The sequence below is a fragment of the Balaenoptera physalus genome (genome assembly GCF_965194825.1).
Source record: "Balaenoptera physalus genome assembly, chromosome: 5".
NCBI classification, from domain to species: domain Eukaryota; kingdom Metazoa; phylum Chordata; class Mammalia; order Artiodactyla; family Balaenopteridae; genus Balaenoptera; species Balaenoptera physalus.
This window is the reverse complement of record NC_138884.1, coordinates 144,989,536-145,009,001: the sequence shown is the minus strand read 5'-3', so window position 1 is coordinate 145,009,001 and position 19,466 is coordinate 144,989,536. Positions and strand designations below refer to the sequence as shown.

The 19,466-nt window shown below is 39.6% G+C and overlaps 1 protein-coding gene across 3 annotated transcripts in view; it reads left to right on the top strand.

Annotated features, from left to right (window-relative positions):
* The window catches only part of SLC7A11 (solute carrier family 7 member 11), a 93,535-nt gene that overhangs the window by 60,718 nt on the left and 13,351 nt on the right, over positions 1-19,466 (top strand). The window contains exons 7-11 of one of the 3 annotated variants that reach the window (XR_014263756.1): positions 6,945-7,068; positions 8,955-9,058; positions 10,015-10,111; positions 11,692-11,797; positions 13,043-13,220. Coding sequence is in view for 2 of the 3 variants with exons in the window: in XM_082462190.1 (XP_082318316.1) it covers positions 6,945-7,068; positions 8,955-9,058; positions 10,015-10,111; positions 11,648-11,797; positions 13,043-13,220 (653 nt within the window). In the remaining variant the exon portion in view is untranslated. Of the gene's footprint in view, positions 1-6,944; positions 7,069-8,954; positions 9,059-10,014; positions 10,112-11,647; positions 11,798-13,042; positions 13,221-19,466 lie in introns of all 3 variants that reach the window. The other 2 variants (XM_082462190.1, XM_082462191.1) reach the window with 2 other exon arrangements.

The window sequence follows — 19,466 nt, the reverse complement described above, 5'->3', positions numbered from 1 at the left end:
TGTTGGTGTCCCTGGCTGAGTGGTGGACTTTCTTCCTCATGTGGATTCTGTGACCCAGATTCCTTCCACATTGTGGCTCTGCCTCTCTATAGATCCTCTATACAACTAGGGAAAGGGTCGGGGGCAGACAAGGCAACCCACTTCTTAACCCCCTTGGTCTGAAACTGCCACATCAGTTGACACATAAGAATGAGTCACACTCCCACCTAGATACCAGAGAGTCTGGAAAAATGTGGTCTATCTGGGTAGCTTCTTCTCAGAAATGACTGATACTTTGGAAAGAGGAACACAAAACTGTGGTGAGTACTTCATTCTCTCAGCCATGCATATGTGAATCTCAGGAACTCTGTTATAAAAAAAAAAGCAATAAAAGGTTCACTGAGATGTTGCATCACCTTAGAGTACTTTAGACAAAATCCTGAGGGAAATGATAGCATTTTAAAAAGTATACTGTAAAAACAATATAACAAAAATAAGAGCTGAACATTAGTGTGAAATGTAATTTATTGTTATTAAAATATTTTGTTTTCTTAGTTATTTACTTGCTAACATTTTATCAAAAACCAATTTTGTTTCTATTTTTGTGCACTCAAAGTTGCCTACTAATTTCTTTACGTTCATCCATGATAAATATGGATAACTGTAATATATCTGGAAGACACACTCTAAACCTTGAGAAAATGAGAACAAATGAGACGCAGACAATGCAGATTTTTTATTGGTATGAAATTCAAGCAAATGAAAATTTACCCCCAAGCTACATTTTGCTGAATAATTTTATTTAGGCAGGAATTTATTCTGCTAGTTGGATGAAAAAATAAAGTATTATTAGGGCTGAAAACGCTTAGACTCATGCTTCTGATTGCTTATGACCCTATGTTTCTGAATTATAAGTTTCCATTTCAGTTCATTTTTCTATGTGGTTTTGCTGCACTTTTCTATCTCCTTCATGCAACTGTGTACGTTTTTTCCATGAGCCTCCTTCAGGCTGCAGTCTTTTAATCTGTGTCTGTTCATTTCTTACATCTCCCTACAGGTCCCTCTGTCTTCTCTTTTTGTTTATGGAGTTCTTCATCTGTGGACAATGGAGAATGGTGAGATTTAGATTAGACATCAGTGGTATTGAAATTTAAAACGTCTCAGTGAAAACACCCGTAGTCTTGCCATGGTATAGTAAGAAGCGGAGGGCAGGTGTTTAGTGCTTGAAATCAGTGGGATCACTGTGTACCTTTATGTGACAATCTGCTTGTCACATCACTGTGTTCAGCCTTGGCCCAGAAATTGTCATTAAGTTAGAACATGAACCATGGACCTTTAAGAATGTTTCTGAATAGGTTTATTGAATGTACTCTTCCTCTTGCTACATTTTCTTCTTTCAGTGACAACCCACACCTTCCCCCCCAATTTGCCGTGTCTCCTCAAGTGCATTTCTCTTACAGTGTTATTAACAGTCCAGTTCCCACTCACGATGTACAACTAGAGATACAGTGATAGCACTAAATGACAAGGGGACAAAATCACCGAAAACATACAAGGCAGTTCATAGGGTTCCAGTCATCTGTAATCTAATTGTTTCAAGTCCGGAAAACAATCAAGAACCCTTATTTGTAATTCAGTCCCTGCTAGAAATACCAGAAATCACATAGCCAGATAGTACAGTTTCATGCCTGCCCGGGGGCAGGGAGGTGTCTCTGGAAAGTTTGAGATGAGCAAGAATCAGGGAAATTATGTAAAAATGTATGGAAGAAAAAAATCACGTGACTGAAAAATATAGATAGATTTTCTTTGAGATATACTAGTATTTATCTTTTGGTTTGTAACACATGACTGAAGTTTGAGGAGTACAATAAAATTAACATCAGTGGTAATAAAGTAAACTGGATAATCCTGCAAAAATAAATTGGTAGATCAAAAAGAGAGAAGTGAGAGATACTTGAGTCACTTCTGGGTCAGATCTAGAGAAAAGCTTTCAAGATCTCCTCTACAGGGTCATTATAAAGAAAATGTGAAATAGGTATGATTCTAAAATAAATACTCAGAATCAAGAAATATTCATTTATAATTTTAAATACTTTATGATGAAATGAATCATGGCTTTGTTTCAATTATATATAAACAGTTTACTAAAAAATTTAAAAGTTCTTTGAAAAACCCTGTTTTCCTTTTTATTTGCATCTCACATATTAATAAGTTTGTCATTTTCTTGACCTTCTTAATTCCTCTTTTCTCCCCTCCCTCTTTTTTCCTGAATGCAAAATACATGTGTTAAAACATTAATGATTTTTAAATAGAAAATGTGAAGTATCAAGCACTTCTCTTAGAAGATTCCAGAACACACAAGAGAAGGTTTTAGCAGAACTGGCATCATGCCCAGTCCCATGGCTCAAAGACAATTTTGGATGCCCCAGGATCAATGATTTCTGTGGTCTCCAGTGGATGTATCCACACCGGGGAATGTATGAAACTTATTTTGATTCACATAAATCTCAGAAGACTTTGCGCCAGTTACAAAACAATTTTAGGAATGTCCTAAATACAAGTGACTACAGAATTACTCGGATGGCCTGAATATCAGAAATCCTTGTGACCTTCATGTGTCCTCAGCTCTCTGAAGCTAGGTTTACTCATTCTGTTTTCATGGCAGGAGTCTTTTTAGCCAACATAAAGCACTGGAAACAATGATCATTGCCAATGCTCTACCATATAGTTGCAAAGTGTATTAAAAATGCATCCCATGCTCCATCATTTGCAAGATTACTTGTGATGACTATTTAGTGCATACTAAATTGTACTTGGCTTAAAATGTGTCACATTATAACAATCAGCCTTCTGATATTTGTATCATATATATAAAATAGAGTACATGTTTGTCAGCATGAAAGGATCCTAGGAACTTTGTACCTAGAGTTAAAGTAGGCACAAAACAGCCATGATATCACGGACAAGATATTTCAGGAATGTGGGACTTAATGGAGTATCTGAATTCAAGACCCAGCTCTCTCACTTAACTACTTTTGTGACCTTGGCCAGTCACTTAACCTCTCTGGGCCTTGGTTCCATTGTTTGAAAATGGTGGTATTACCTCCTATTTCAGTGGGTTGTTGTGGATTTTGTCCTTTGTTCATATTCTATCTTATTCCACAAAGGATTTGAAATGAAATGTGTATATTTGGAGATAAAATGCGTTTGCCAGTGCTTTGTAGATTATACAAATATAAGCTACCTGCCATTACTGTTGGGACCATTTAAATTCCTGGGGAGCTCTATCCTTAGAATGAGAGTGCTTCTAAGCAGATGTTCCAGAGACTTCCACTTAATAATTTCCAATAAAACAAATATTTATCCATGTGTTGCATAGACTGCTTACAGATGCCAATTTAAAATAAACCTAGAAGGAAAGAAGACTATCCAAGACCTTTTGATTGAAGACCATTTGCAATTAATAAAAATATCAGATTCTCACTTACTTAATGCTTATTTCTCATCAATACATAATTGAAAAGACTATGTATAATGACAAAAAGCTCTTAAGGATTAAGTAACTTTTCCCAATACATTGGTATCTTGTTAATCATAAAAAAAAGTATACACAACATTTGCGAAAGATTACAACTCCTAGGTGTGAGTCATTTTTATTCAGCTTAAAGACAATGCTTTTGTTGCCCTTAGAATTGGTGGATACCTCGCAATTACACAGGGGCTTTGAAATGTCAGTGGCCTACCAGTTCCCGTAATTCCTTTTATTATCATGTGCCATTTGCCTTAATCTTGGATTACTAACCGTGTTTATCTGCCCTGTGCATCTAAAGCCTCCGGAAAGATTGCTCTGGCATGCCCTAATAGCTCTTATCAGCTCACCCAGTGGCTCTTAAGCTTTGCTGCTTGAAATCCAGGAGTTACCCACACAGTGCCAAGCCCTTCTGAACAAGTCAACTGATTTCCTCGGTAAATGATTGCTGTTTATGCCAAGGCAGCCACAAACCCTTCTCCTTCCCTTTGTTAAAGTGAAATGGAACCTTAAGGACAGAAGCTACTCTACTGGCCATCTGGCCACATCCTCTTCAATTCCCATGGCTTAATTTTACCTAGAGAGGAATTACTGGGCTTGCTGTGAATTGCAAGGTTAGACCCCCTTTTCTCTTTTATCCTATATTTTAAGCTCCTTTGATTTTTTTTTTTCCTCTAGTATCTATATAGTATACTTGGCTGATAGTAAAACTGTTAATAATCTGTTTCATATTGTCTGATAAGTATGCTTACTTTTCTTCCTTTTCTGTAACAGTTGTCTAGGGAAGTTTATTCAGTGTGCCTCTGTGGTTTTGTAAATTCAAAATAAGCTAGTATTTCCAAAATATTGAAACTTTTGAAAGCATTCACTTGGCATGATAGTTCATATCACACAGAAAAATTATGAAAATCATGGAATACGTCTTTCCCCCGCCTTCATACTACACAAAACTGTGTTTTCAGTGAACACATGAGGAATACAGCCTTGCTAAGAGCTTTCCAATAAAGATTCTATTCAATAATTATAATTTCTCTGAAAATGAATAGTTAAGAGTTTGAGGACCCACATGCATGAGAGAGAATACACTTCAGTGGTGTAAATGCTTTGACTTCAGGGTAGGCTAGATCCGCAGCTGAATTCTGGGTTTCCACTTACCAGCTGTGTATCCTTGAACAGTTTTTTGAACTAAGACTTCATTTCCTCATCTATAAAATGGTGATTGTGCTGCAAACTCACAGGATTTTCCAAGGATAAAATGAGGCAAATATGTAAAGCAGCTAATAAAAGGGTGGGTACATAGCAGCATCTGCTGCTGCTGTTTTTTGTTATCGACAAGCTGAGGAAGAACAAAAGGAAAACTAACCTGGAAGTTTCAAATTTTGTAAAGGTCCCTTCTGCTAAAGTCAGTTTAGAAATCCTCCCTCAGAGAGACCATAATCTCCGGGCAGGAAACACAGGCTGCCTTGAAAGAGCTGGGCTGGGAGGCTAGATTCTCTGCTGGCAGGGCCACAGTCAAATTTCAGAGTGACTTCTCTGTGCTCTTTGACAGTATCATGTGACGTGACAATACTACCTGTCCTGGACAGGTTAGGTGACTTCACTGCACTGAACGATAAATCGACTCACTTTTTATTAGCAGAGCCTTTGCATTTCTTAATCCTACTCTTGCGAGGAGATCTCTAGAGAGTGTCTTTCTCCCTCTCTTTCTCTCTGCTTCTCTCCTCCATAGAAAGAACTCAAAACCCCATTTGGCATGTTATAAGAGCTAAAGGATTCAAGTTTAAAATATTGATAATACAGTGAGCAGTTGAAAAGCTGCCCATATACTTTTGTGCTCCCCTTCTTACCCCTTTGCACTGATCTATCACCTCTCTTTCAAAGAAACAGAATTCATCAATTCATCTTTCATATGCCTTATGCCACTTACCCCTCTGTACTTAATTGGCCCAGTGATTTCCTTTGCTTACGTTTAGCATTTATCAATCACAGGGAGCAATGCGTGGTACGGCGTGAACAGAAAATTCCACAGGACCCTCTTCATATTGGGGAAGGGGAACATCTGCTCCTTTCCTAGTAGGATGCCAGGATTTTAGAGGTCAATGTGTTTCCCCATCAAGGCTTAAGGCTTTGGGGACCAGGGGATGTGTCAGGCTCCAAGCAGCATAATGAATGGCAATTGCTGACTGGCTGGGTTTGCCTGTTCTCAACAGGGGATGGAGAATTCAACGTAATGAGCTGGTGCTCAACACACCCAGCTTGGGGAGTGAGGCAGGCTGTGCCTTTTTTTTTTTTTTTTTTTTTTTCCTGGTTCGGACCTGCATTTTCATCTGGGAAGAAATTATATGGAGGTCTTCATTAGTGGCACCCAGCAGGGTTAAGGCTTCATGAAGGCTGATAAGCTCTATGGCTAAAAAAAAAAAAAAACAACACAAAACCCATCAGCCTTTGTGCAGGGAGCCGAAGGTTTAAGTTGCTTGAACTGCAAACAGTCTGAAGAAGTGATTATGTTAAGCAAGTAATGTGTATCGGTAACATGGAATCAAATTATGTGGGTCAGTAACTTCCCGGCTTTCCCAGTGCATTAAATGAAGACACAACGTTGTATTTGTGCCGGGTACTTCTTGATGCCACATAGTGTCGGCACTGTCCAGTCATATGTACTTCCCAGCATGTCACCTCTAATTTCATGGGATTATCTGTGCTGTTGCTTTAATAGATACTCATGATCTTGAGCTTCCTTTGAACTCACAGCAGGGCAGTGCAAAGGCATTATTGGGAGCACTTCTGGGCTTTTTGTGTTATGTACAAAATTATTATTACTGTCATTTAGAAAGGTAGATATATGTTGCTGTCATGCTTCCAAAAGTGTACACATATTTGATGGCAAGGGGAATTACTGAAGGGGAAAACACTGAATGCGAAAGATCTTTTGGGAAACTAGTATTAGAAAGGTGTCAAGGCAAGTGAATTCGTATTTGAAAGGCATATATATATAGGACAGTGGATCTCAAAGTGTGGTCCCCTGGCCAGCAGCATCAGAATCACCCAGGAACTTGCTAAAGATGCAAATCCTCCTGAATCAGAAACTCCTGAGGTGGGCTCAGCAATCTGTGTTTTAACAAGCCTTCCGGGTGATGCATGCTCAAGTTTGTGAAACCCTGCTCTAGGACTTATAGAGCACAAGAATCGGACAGACCCATATGTTCTGGGGTAGAGCAGTAGACAAGACAAATGTAGTACCTCCCCTTATGGACTTTATTAAATTACAAAGGAATATGTGGTACTTCACCCTGATGAAATGTTTATACATACCAAACAGGGCCTGTAGTTATCCATACCATTTTGTGCTTTGTTTGAATGAGGCTGTTATCTTCTTTGCTTGCAGAGAAATGACTAACAAAAGATGACTGATAAGCGATTCCTTTGTGCATTTCAGAACCATCCCCCTTGCCATATGTATATCCATGGCGGTCGTCACAGTTGGCTATGTGCTAACAAATGTGGCCTACTTTACGACCATTAGTGCCCAGGAGCTGTTGCTTTCAAAGGCAGTGGCAGTGGTAAGTCTGAGTTGGGAAAATGCCAGTTTGAATTTAGGTTAATGAAATGATGCAATTTTATAGTAGTTCCCTCCAGCAGAAAGTGTTTCGAAATCCAGTAATTTTTTTTTAACTGAATGATAATGAATATTTAAAAAATTTAGAACATACCTTAGCATATTCCATTTAACTGATAAAGCTACACTCCTATATGATTTCTCTGTACTGTTAATTTCATGTAAAACATTTCCACATATGCCTGCTTGAAAACATATTTCCACACATACATGTTGAATAGAAGTCATTATTCTTCCAACATGTCTTTAAAGGCAGGTGGGCAGTTACTGAGTTTAAATGAATGCATTTTGGGGTATGCAAATTGCAATTTATTCTGTACTCCTCCCTGTTTAGACGCTTTTCAAATGCTAACTTAAAATCTTTTTCCCAAAGTACTACTTTAGAATTTCCAAATGGCCCACATAACATTTTTTTTCTAGTATATATATCATTTTGAATACAAGTTCTAGGATATTATTAATTTGAGGAGATACTGAGTTATTCAAAGTTAAACAGATGTCATTGCTATAGTACTTCTCAGAATATTAGAGAAGCTAATGTGCATTTTAACTCCCTAAGACGTGGATACTCATAATTTTACAGCATTTTCCGAAATTTATTTGACTTCAGGATCATCTTTTGCTTTCAAAGGTCATGTTATGGGACTGCTATTCTGTGACACAGACTTTTTGGTATAAAAATTTAGCTAGTAAGAGAGCATTCATTCATGACCTTATAACAATGAAGGGGGAAAAAAAAAGAACTTCCCATCACTAGATGTCAGTTCCTTCTAAAATAGTCACTATTACCTCATATCAGCAACGTCCACAGGGAACAAATTATCTCATTTCATGTGAACCTATGTACGAGGTCACTGTATTAAAAAAGACTCTGCCCACTGCTGTAACTTCTACCAGACAACCAAATGCACAGAGCTTCCTGATGTCAGGTCGTCATCTCATCTTACTAGACAAAGGGCAGCACTTAGTCTTTGAGCGTAATGTGGTCCATTAATTACATAGCACCGGCTGCATCAAGGACAAGTAAAGAATCCCACATATATTTTTTTTTTTTTTTGAAAATATATCCTTCATGAAAATTTGCAATGTTGCACATGCCGTGGAACAAAAGGAAATGTCAGAAGTTTTGTTTAACTTTTATATTTTCTGTAGCTTGATTTCCTTGGACTTGTGTTGGTGTTCTAGCCTTTTAATAGGAAACTACAGAACGAATTGGCAGATACCTGAGAGGGCGGGATTGACTTCGTAAACAGAGATTCAGCTGATGTGATTATTCTGGGCAAAAGGTTTTCAGAACTGTTCATATCCATAATATACACGATTAAGTCCTCAATTATTTTTTGCCACGCTTTTAAGTCATAACAGTGGGGGGATTGGTATATGAAACAGGTATCTGCAACACTTCTCAGTGTACCTTGGTACTTTGCTGTAAAAATGTGGCTTTCCAGACGAAAGAGAAGGTATTATACAGAAGGATTTCTGTCTCCAAAAGGAGAACTTCTGTACTGAGTTTTTTTTTATTTACCAGAGTCAGAGACAGTAGATATCATAGTTGATAAAGATTTGATCAGTGGATCTTTGCTCTTTGGAAGTAGAGGGAAGGTGCTTGTTTAGACCATTGCCCATAGTTCTGCAACAAGCAAGGACATGGTACCTGCCTTTGATTATTGTTCTAAGAGGTTAGTCTGACCCTAACCCAAAAAAAGGATTATAAAACACACACATATCACCAGGTGAACAGAAAGTCGTAGAGCAAGTTTGGCCTAAATTGTTTCATTTTATTCCACTTTCTGGCAAAGCATTAATTTGCTTCCTTCTGTCTTTCACTAGACTTTTTCTGAGCGGCTCCTGGGAAATTTCTCAGTAGCAGTTCCAGTCTTTGTTGCCCTCTCCTGCTTTGGTTCCATGAATGGTGGTGTGTTTGCTGTCTCCAGGTGAGTGAGTTCAAGCATTTCTAGAAACGCATTTCTGTGTTTGAGGTGGGATGTGATAAGGATAAGTTTAAAAAGAAAAGAAATAGTGCCTCTAAACCTGCTGTTTTGGGGGGTTTTTTTTTAACATCTTTATTGGAGTATAATTGCTTTACAACGGTGTGTTAGTTTCTGCTTTATAACAAAGTGAATCAGCTATACATATACATATGTCCCCATATCTCTTCCCTCTTGCATCTCCCTCCCTCCCACCCTCCCTATCCCACCACCCCTCTAGGTGGTCACAAAGCACCGAGCTGATTTCCCTGTGCTATGCGGTTGCTAAACCTGCTGTTTTTAAAGGGAAACGCAAGATTGAAATCTTCCTCCAAGTATCAACAGCATGTCCTATTCTGTCCATTAGAGGGCACTGCTTGTCTACTCATAGCCTACTCTGAAGCCAGGGATGAAGGGGTATTTTGTTGTTGTTGTTTTAACACATGTCTACAGAATTTAACAACAGCATTTTATTTCTGGCAATAAAATCTTTCGTTTCTCTAAAGGTGACAAGCAAAAAAGTAAAGCAAGAGACACCAGACATCACCATCCCACCATCTATCTGTATCCCTTTTGTTTGATGCAGAAGTCCCTTTTGTTTTAATTTGATGAAAACCCAATCAGATAAATGTGAATGTTGTGTGTGTGTTGAGTTGGACTGGATTGATAACACGCGTGCAGTATTAGAAATCTAGAACTGAATTCACCACCAGCTGTTTATATGTGGGGTGAGCTATGCTGAGTCAGATGTTGCTATTGCTTCTCCTCAAAGGAACGTTAACATTTTGGCAGATTTTATAAAATTGGAAGTAATCGCCTAAGAAATGGCAAACCATTTGGTATGAAGAAGATGCAAGCTTTCTCTTCGATTTCTGGATTTTTCTCCCTTGGAAATGATTAATTCTACGTTTTTCTCCTGTCAGGTTATTCTATGTTGCATCTCGGGAGGGTCACCTTCCAGAAATCCTCTCCATGATTCACATCCGCAAGCACACTCCTGTACCAGCTGTTATTGTTTTGGTAATGCCTAGTAACAAGTGTATCTACATGTAACCTCAAAGAACAGCTTAGCAAAGGGGATTTCAGACTTGACTTCAGCTCGTTCTTTCTGTTCTCATTCATTGCTAAATTGGCTCTATGTGTATCCTGGTGGATTTGCAGAGACAGGATCTTTTCCATCGCTTCCCTTCCTCCAGTATATCTGATGCATATTTGAGGCTTTGGAGCAATAACACGTCACTTCTTTTTCATCTTTGTAGAAATTTGTGAGATCAAAGGGAAATGATTGCCTGGGCTCCTGTCACTGACAAGAGAGCCTCGCAGAAAAGGAGGTCGAGTAATAAGTCCCAATTCTACTTATTGAAAGTGGAGCTAAAAGCTACAGTCCCAAAACGCCCAGATGTCTCATCAGAGGCCCCTTATAATGAAATGCATACAAAATTATAGAAAAAGTCGACAGAATCCTAGACAGTGCAGGGATTCTGTGCTTGAAAGTGAGAATTTTGAGAGCAACCCTAAATGGGAGAAATAAAAGCACCAAAACTTAAGTTTGAGCTGTACGATTCTTTATGCAGAGAAAAGTATTTGTGAAACGTGGGATGTGAAAGACTGTGTAAGGTGTAAAAGTCCTCATATCCCCGTTGGCAATGTTATATTCCTTTTTACCTACTATTTTGTAACTTTTTTTCCCAATCTCCTGCTGTCAGGAGCACCACAGAATGCACTGAACACTTTTGTTCCCCCACCCCCACCCCATCTCCACCCCCCCATGGGTTTCATTTGTTTCAAAATGTTTCCTTGAAATTTCTTTGTAAGTCCGGTGGGCGGGAGGGGTACTCTGTGTGGAATCTGGAAATTTACTTCACTTGTGGGAACAGAATGTATTATTTTGTGGGAGCAGAATGTATTATTGGTGAAGAGGACTTTCATTTTAAGCCTGCGCTATCAGTCAGGCTGTCCTTGGTCTGTGCAGCTGTAGAGACTTGCTATGCTGATCTCCGCGCTTCATTCTTTTCTGCGGTCTTGAGGGTCACATGTGGCAAGCACCCAGGGAGAGGAAGTGTGGAGGAAGGAAAGGTCAACGTTTTGCACTCAGGAGAGGACACAGTCTCTAGAGGTGGCTGTCTTTCCTGTGTGTGCATGGCCAGGGGCTCATCAGACACCATTCGCAGAGCTTTCTGCAAATGTGTGTATTGGATGCGCTTTTGACTTTTATTGTTAGTTATTTACCGACCATCTCAGTCTCTGGGTCTGTAAATTTTGAGTCATTGAGTGTCCTGGGTTTTGCTCTTTGAAAGCACGTTCTCTTAACTCAAATGAAAAACAGATAAAAATAATGCATCCATATGTGTGTGTAAAGAGGGAGTAGCAAAGCTAGATATATAGCTAGGAGGTTAGTTGAGTATAGGTGTTAATCGCAATGGTCGTTTATCAGTAGAAAGAATTGTTTGGAAAAGATAATAATAATGTGCAGTGATGGTATTGCCTGTTATCACGTGTGTTCTCTTTTAACTCACTGTGCATGATTTTTCTCTCCTTTCCCCACCCCGCCACCAGCACCCTTTGACGATGATAATGCTCTTCTCTGGGGACCTCTACAGTCTTTTGAATTTCCTCAGTTTTGCCAGGTGGCTTTTTATTGGGCTGGCGGTTGCTGGGCTGATTTATCTTCGATACAAACACCCAGATATGCATCGTCCTTTCAAGGTAACCTCAGCAATCTTGATGGGTTTACATAATTCTTCCTCCTAATACCTGGTCCTCCCTTTGTCATAAGTTGATGAGGAGGAGCTTGGGCAGAGGGCAGAATCCTCTGGAATAAAATGTTTAACTCTTGCGGGTCATGCCTTCATATGGGATTTATTTTACTTTGGAAAAATAGCTCATCGGCTTGTTTGTGATGTACTGAACTTTGTAGGTCACATTGTTGAAAAGCGGGGATATTAATATACAATGTTTGTTATATTGATTTTTCATGAATGTGTCTAATGACCTGATATGTTCAAAATAGAGACTGTTTCTGTTTTTTAATGCTGGACAACCATACTGAGAAAGGGTGAGGCAGATATGTATGAAATCATCACTAATTAAAACTTTAAAAAGGATGCTGCTTTACAAAAAGGCATTTTAAGTGTTCTTAAATGTTATGACTTGTTATATTGCCCCTTTTCTGCATTGTACACTCCAGAAGGAGTAGAAATGTGAAATACATAGCGAAAGCGAAGATGTGTGAATATACCACTTAATAGAAGGTCCATTTACCATAGCTAAGTGTTTGCTTTTGGGAGGGCTGACGCATATGCTTCTCATCGCCTCTAGCCTTGAAAGTTCACGGACTGATTTGTCCGTACTATGTATTTGCTTTTAAGAAATAACACAGATAATGTTGCCCGTCATGTTGTCAGAATTTGTTTCTAATTATATTCATTGCCTAATGCCGGCAACATCTTTATTAGTGGTTGAATAGGAGTTGGCCTGTTTTATCCCTGTCAGTTCTTATTGTGAATCTCCAACAGAAAATCAATATGCACGGAAGAGCTTTAATATGTAACAAGCAGCCCGTGCTCTTGGCTCTACATTAAAGTGGATTCTAATCATAATTATCAAAGAACCAATCTTTTACAATCAAAACCATAAATCGTAAAACATAGCGCTTAACTAGTAAAATAATTCAAACAGAACATCTCTAATGAAACACACTTATTTATCCTTAGATTTTGTTCTACCCAAAGTTTTTTGTTTTTTTTTTTTTAATTTAAAGGAGTGTGTTTAATATAGTGTCTGTGCCCTATGCAAGAGATTTTGGTACGAAGGTATGGTAGGATGGTGCCTGTCACTTGGTCACGTGATCAAGGTGTTATCACCTGATACATGACTGATGTGCTCAGCTTGAATCCACCTGCTGTCTCTTGAACCACCTTCGAAGTGATTTTCTTCTGTGCTGTGTTGCAGGTGCCGCTCTTCATCCCAGCTTTGTTTTCCTTCACGTGTCTCTTCATGGTCGCCCTTTCCCTTTATTCAGACCCATTTAGTACAGGGATTGGCTTCACCATCACTCTGACCGGGGTCCCTGCCTACTATCTCTTTATTATATGGGACAAGAAACCCAGGTGGTTTAGAAGAATGTCAGGTAAGACTTTTAAGCAGTTTCGGGACCTTTTGAGAGACCCTGTTGTAGAAAACCCATCTATGTGTACATATGTAACATGCATACCTTAAAGTTTGAAAATATAAGTGGGGAAATCGCTAGTTTGAATACATTACTGTATTCTAATGAGAACTGGTAGAAGAAAAGGCGGGAAGGATGTTTAGGGTAGAGCCACTGAATCCTTTCAGGATATTGAGTTTCAGTTGCTTTAATCACTTCTTAGGAGAACAAATTTTTCGATAGAATTTGATCAGCAGTTCTGTAAACGACCCAGTTGTTCTTCCGAATCCCTTACTAACTTAATTGTTTTTATCCTGGGTTGAGCATAGTTTACTGATTCTGTATGATAACATACTACTTAATGAGTGATATGAGATTTGGTGGGGAGTTAGGTAGAGCCTGCAAAGGGCTTAAATATCATTATTATAACACCACCCTATTGGTGAATCATGGAGGGTCATAAGAACAGCAACAATGATCAAGAGGGGCCTTCCCCGGTGGTCCAGTGGTTAAGACTCCGCATTCCCAATGCAGGGGGCCCAGGTTAGATCCCTGGTCAGGCAACTAAGATCCCGCATGCCGCAACTAAGACCCGGTGCAGCCAAATAAATAAATAAATAAATATTAAAAAAAAAAAAAAAGAATCAAGAGAAGAAACTTGATAATTACTGAGTGATTTCTATGTGTTAGCACATATATAACCTTGTTTAATTCTTATAACAACTTTGTGAGGCAGGAAAAATTATCCCCATTTTATAGATTTTGAGTTATGGTATGGGAGAATCCCATGTTCCAAGTCATGCAGATATTAAGTAGAAGACCTAGAATTCCAAATCAGGCGGTTTTGTACTTTATAAAAGTACATCCTGGTGGGGGGCTGTGGGCAGTGAGGATGGATTAGAGAGCGTGAGGCTGAAGACATTCTCAAAAATAGAGGTTGGTGGTTATCGCAGTAATCCTGACAGAACTGAGGAGGGTCTGAGCGCAGGTGATGTTGGCAGGGTCCAAGAGGAAGTGAAAGATATTAAAGGAGAAAAACCAACAGAGCTTGGTGACCAGGTGAGTTGGGGGAGAGGAAAATACAGTAAAATCAGTAGGTAGGAAGGGTGCTTAGGAACAGCCTCTGTCAGGGGCTCTGCCAGTGAAGCTCTTTTCCTCGCATCATCTCATTCAATCGTCCACAAGATCCACGTGTGAACTGGTTGATTTCTATACCCAGATGGGAAAACCAGGGTGCAGGGAGATGGAGAATTTAAGTGTATAGAGTTTAAACCATTGAGCTGGGATTTGAACCCACCTATGCTGGACTTCAAATTCATGCTCTTTTTAGATTGGGTACCTGTGGGAAGAGAGGGAGGGAGAACTTTATCCAGAGGAGCAGATAGGTTCTTGCTGGTGAGGTTGGTGAGATTAGAAATCCACTTTTTTTCTTCTCATTCATTTTAATTTACTTACTTTACCATCATTAATTTTTTAAAGCCCAGTAAAAAGTTCAGGGAGATTGCTGGTAAAATTATTAATAAATAATGTCAGTGTTACTAAAAATAAAAAACAAACAACTTTGTGTATATATTGCATCTCTAGTGTGCTACACAAACTCATTTAGAAGCTAGTCATTTAAAATAGACTTCTGCTACTACTATTAGCTTTTAATTGGTGTTTGACATCTTTAGACCTTATACTACTATTTATACCTGCATTTTGTTTCCTAGCTGGCAACACTATTCCCAGAAGAAGTGTTACTATAAAAGTTAGGTTCTTCAAGGCTTACACAGGCACACGGATTGCCTAGCAGGGTATTTAATCTCTGTGTCTTGTTAGATCACACTGGTTTTCGGTAGAATATTTTTAGTTACGTTTTCTCTGTTGTAGGCAATACATAGAGATCCTTTGCTGAAAAACAAATCCAAGTCTTGTTAAACAGTATTTACCATTAGGATTGCTCGTTACCAATGTTAAGGGTAGATTAGTACTCACCACTGGGGGGGGGGGTCTGTGTCCATCTCAGATCCTGGCTAGAGACAATTAAAACCCCTGAATGCATGGAAAACCATGAGAATTTAGGAAGAAAGAGTGGGTAGCCCTAGAGTTGGAAGACAGTGTGAGAGACCATGATGAAAGAATACATTCCTTGCTCTTGCCCACTTAGTAGTCATTTTGTCCTTCCTGTTTGCAGTCAGCCAACTCTAAAAATGCTTTCCTTCTGCTAACATGTGCATATTTCCTTCCATTTCTTTGCCGGTACATATCAACTACTGGGTTTCGTGCTTGCTCCTTCTTTGATGTTTTTCCATGCTCATGTAGTTTTGAAGTTTTCTGTTATTGTTCTGTCTCCAATGGCGTTTTGAACATCTCCAAGGACTCTAAACATAGTGTTAGCCATTCGTGAAAGTAGCAGCAAGTAGCAGTCCCATAATGGTTATTTGGTTCTCAACAACGCCATTGAGTCTTACCAGGGAGCGTGGCAATTCTGCCTTTAAACCGCGATCATTGTAACCCTTTATCTTTATAGCTGCCTTTCGAGGGAGTTTGCGAAAAGCAACGATCCTCTGTAATTTTGTTTGATTTTCCTCTTAGGCAGCATTCTTATAGTAAAATAGAGAAAATTCATACTATTTATTGCGGCCGTAGCAAGTATTTTCCTAGCCTTTGGCCAAAACAAAGCACTCACACACAGACACACAACACAGCAGGGTCCTGAGCCATCACCTCACCTCTTCTCCCAGTTGCCTCCTTGTTGTTAGGGAGAAACTCTGTAAACTCGGAGCCAGAGACCCCTGCATGGAGCAGTGTCTAGAGTTAACATCAAATTGTTCTGCTGGAGAACGTTCTTTAGCCTTGGTCTGATCGCTTATTTTCACCCAATTATACCTGAACAGATCATCCCTGTGAAATGATAGTTTATCAAAATACATCTTATCAGGGGGGCATCCATTAAAAAAGGTCACCGAACAGCGTTCAGAAAACGGAGACAGGCTACTGAGTTTAGATAGCCAGAGAACGTTCAGAACCCAAGGAGCTGAGAGTTTCAGAGATTTGATGAATTTCTCTGGCCACAGGATGCCAGTATTGAACCACGCTTCATTTGATAGCGTTCCTGGGATGAAAAGAAAATGTGCTCTTAAGGGAATAGTCGGATGTGCAGAGAGCTTTTTTCCCCCATCTGTGATGGAGTGCTTAATTCGTCTGGATCTATTTATTTATAGAAACACAAGCTTCTCACCCAAGGAAGAGGGGACCGATACCCCACTGACATACTCAAATTCATGGGGATGCTGGAGCCGGCAAACCCCAGCCAGGGCCCCCCGCAGCCGTTTTCCTCAGCTGCCTCTCTTTATCCGTCCAACCCCATCACAGCTGGGAGTGAGTGGGTGTCTGGAAGTTGGTCCCTCTGGCTCCGGGCGAGATGTGGAGGACAGCTGTATTTAAACAGAATCTTTAGTTATAAAGAATCATACCGGGCAGCACCAGCAAAATGACTGTTGTCCGTCGTGGTGGACACGGATTTTGCAAAACCAGAATTCTAAAAGCATGTTCTGCATACAGTGTGCTGTGATGTTTGTTTATGATGCTTCACTAAAAGCTGCCACATGCATTTGACAGACTCTTCACGAAGACTGAGGTGCGATGTTTTACATGAGTTAAGCTTGCCTGCGTTTCTTACCAAACCATCTTCACTGTAAGGGTAAAATGGGGCCATGCATGTGAAAAGGTTTCGAAGGCTTTTCAAAAAAAAAAAAGGAAAAGCATAGATACTGTTATTATGATTTCTGGGGAAGCTTGGTTTTGTGCTAATGTTTCATAGGCTTATTCCATTTTGGCTGTAGTTCCCACGCTTGTACCAGGTATGATTGGGTAAATCAGATTTTGCAAGGGCAGTAGTTGTTTCAATGGATTTCAAAAACAACTACTGAACATGGAAGACAAAGCTAAAAATATTTCAATTGCTATTTGGTCTTATAGCATACATAACTAAAAACACCAAATGCAGGCTCAATGGCTCAACTTTATTTAAAGAAATATTGTCAGGGGGCTGATTATCCCCAAAGCCAAAGGCCCTGTATGGGTAGGGATGTAGTTGGAGACCACATGCTCTGCAGCTTTTTTGGGCAAGCAGGAAGCTTCGTCAGAGGCTTACTTGGGTCTGCTGAGCACCGCTCTGTGACCCCCATGGCTGTAGATGACCTGGTGGGAAAAGTTGGTAGGACTCCAAAAGCCACTCAGAGCCCAAATCAGTCACTCTGCTCAAACCTTCATCACGATGAAAATTATTTAAATCTCGAGATCCCAAGAGAGAGCATAAGAAAGCCACACGAGGGACTGTCAACAGGGCTGACTGAGCGTGGAGGTTCTACTGGGTATGTAGAACCAGGAGAGAGGTTCTTTGGCCCCAAAAGTGCTACTGAATAGAAGATCCAAATGGAGCTTTCAGGAAGGAGAATGTCACACGAGCGAAGCAACAGGATCTCTTAAGTTGCTCTCTCTTTGTCTGGAACCCATGCAGTGTTGTGACATGGGTCAGTAAGATGTCTAAGAAAGCCGAGGGCTGGGGGCTTCAGAATACAGAGACACACTTTTGGAAAAGGCTTTCGTTTGGGGCATGGAGGAGAAGATGCTGCATAAAAAAAAAAAAGTTAAAAAAAAATCTCAGTAGACAAATGCGTAAATAGTCACACACACGCGTGTGCATACGCACACACACTCAAGAACGGCTGTCGTTATGGAGACTAGTTTGAGTAGCGACTGCAGGACTTCTCCAGAGAGGAAGGGCTGCAGAGCATGTCCCCTTAACCCCACTGCTTTGCATTTGACCACGGCAGAACTCTTGTTATTTAAAGCTATCAGTTAGTCCTAGCTCCATCTCTGCCTGCAGAAGACATCACCCTTACTATTGACTGATATCTACTTTTCCACAGTCTATTTTTCTAGGATAATTCTATCATTTCCCTTTTCCGTAAACATGAACTTCAGTTGCTCTTGAGCGCCCCCTTGTGCTCCATGTACATCTCAATGTCAAGAGTGGGCTGTGACAAAATAGAATTCATTCGAGAAACGTTTACGTAGAGTTTACCATTTGCCAGAATGATGCTGGACCCTTTGTAATGAATGTATATTATAAAAATCAGTGTGCTGAGGAAAACAACTTTGGGGAACACTGTTAGAAAATAAAGGATGAAAAAACGTACCTTTTTTAGTGGCATTAAATATTGCTTGGAAGGGACTCTTACAGGTGACAAGTCATAAAAGAGGAGAAAGATGGCCTGTCTGGATGAGAGATGACGTGGCTCTGAAAACCATCAAGACAATAGGCACCAGGGGCTTCAGGACCAGGAGCAGTTTGAAGAGGTTTTGTGGAGACCAATTACAGAGATAAGAGGTAGACAAGAACTAATATCTCAGGAAAGTGGAGTCACAGAGTTCTAAGACTGTCGAGATAAAATGACCGTAGAAATCACCTAGCCCAGTGACCCCTGCACTTTAGTGTCTATCAAAATCACAGGTTTATGGGCCCTACCTTCAGTTTCTGATTCAGTAGGTCTAGGATGAGGCTTCAAAAGTTGTATTTCTAATATCTCAGGTGATTCTAATGTTGCTGGTCTGGGGATTACACTTTGAGAACCACTGATCTAGTCCAAGACCCTCATTCTTCTTTATTTATTAATTAATTTTTAAATTAAGATAAAATTGACCTATAACATTGTGTTAGTTTAAGGTGTAGGAAGTGTTGATTTTGATATATTTATATATTGCAGTAGATAAAACAGTAGCATTAGCTAGCACCTTTACAATGTCTTTATCATGGTAAACATCTTTATTGTTTGTTGTTGTTGAGAACAGTTAAGATTTAGTCTCTTAGCAACTTTTATAATGCAGTATTATTGACTATAATCTCCAGAACTTATATATTTACTAGTTGTACGTTTGTACCCTTAAACAACATCTCTTTAATTTCCCCACCCTCCAGCCTATGGTAAGCACTCTCTGCTTTCACAAGTTCATTTTTTTTAGATTCCACATATAAGTGATATCATACAGTATTGTCTTTATCTGTCTGACTTATGTCACCTAGCATATGTCTTCCAAGTCCACCCATGTTGTTGCAAATGCAGGATTTCCTTTTTTCTTATGGCTGAATAATATTCCAGATGTGATATAGATACCACATCTTCTTTATCCATTCATCTGTTGATGGACACTTAAGTTAATTCCTTATCTTGGCTACTGTGA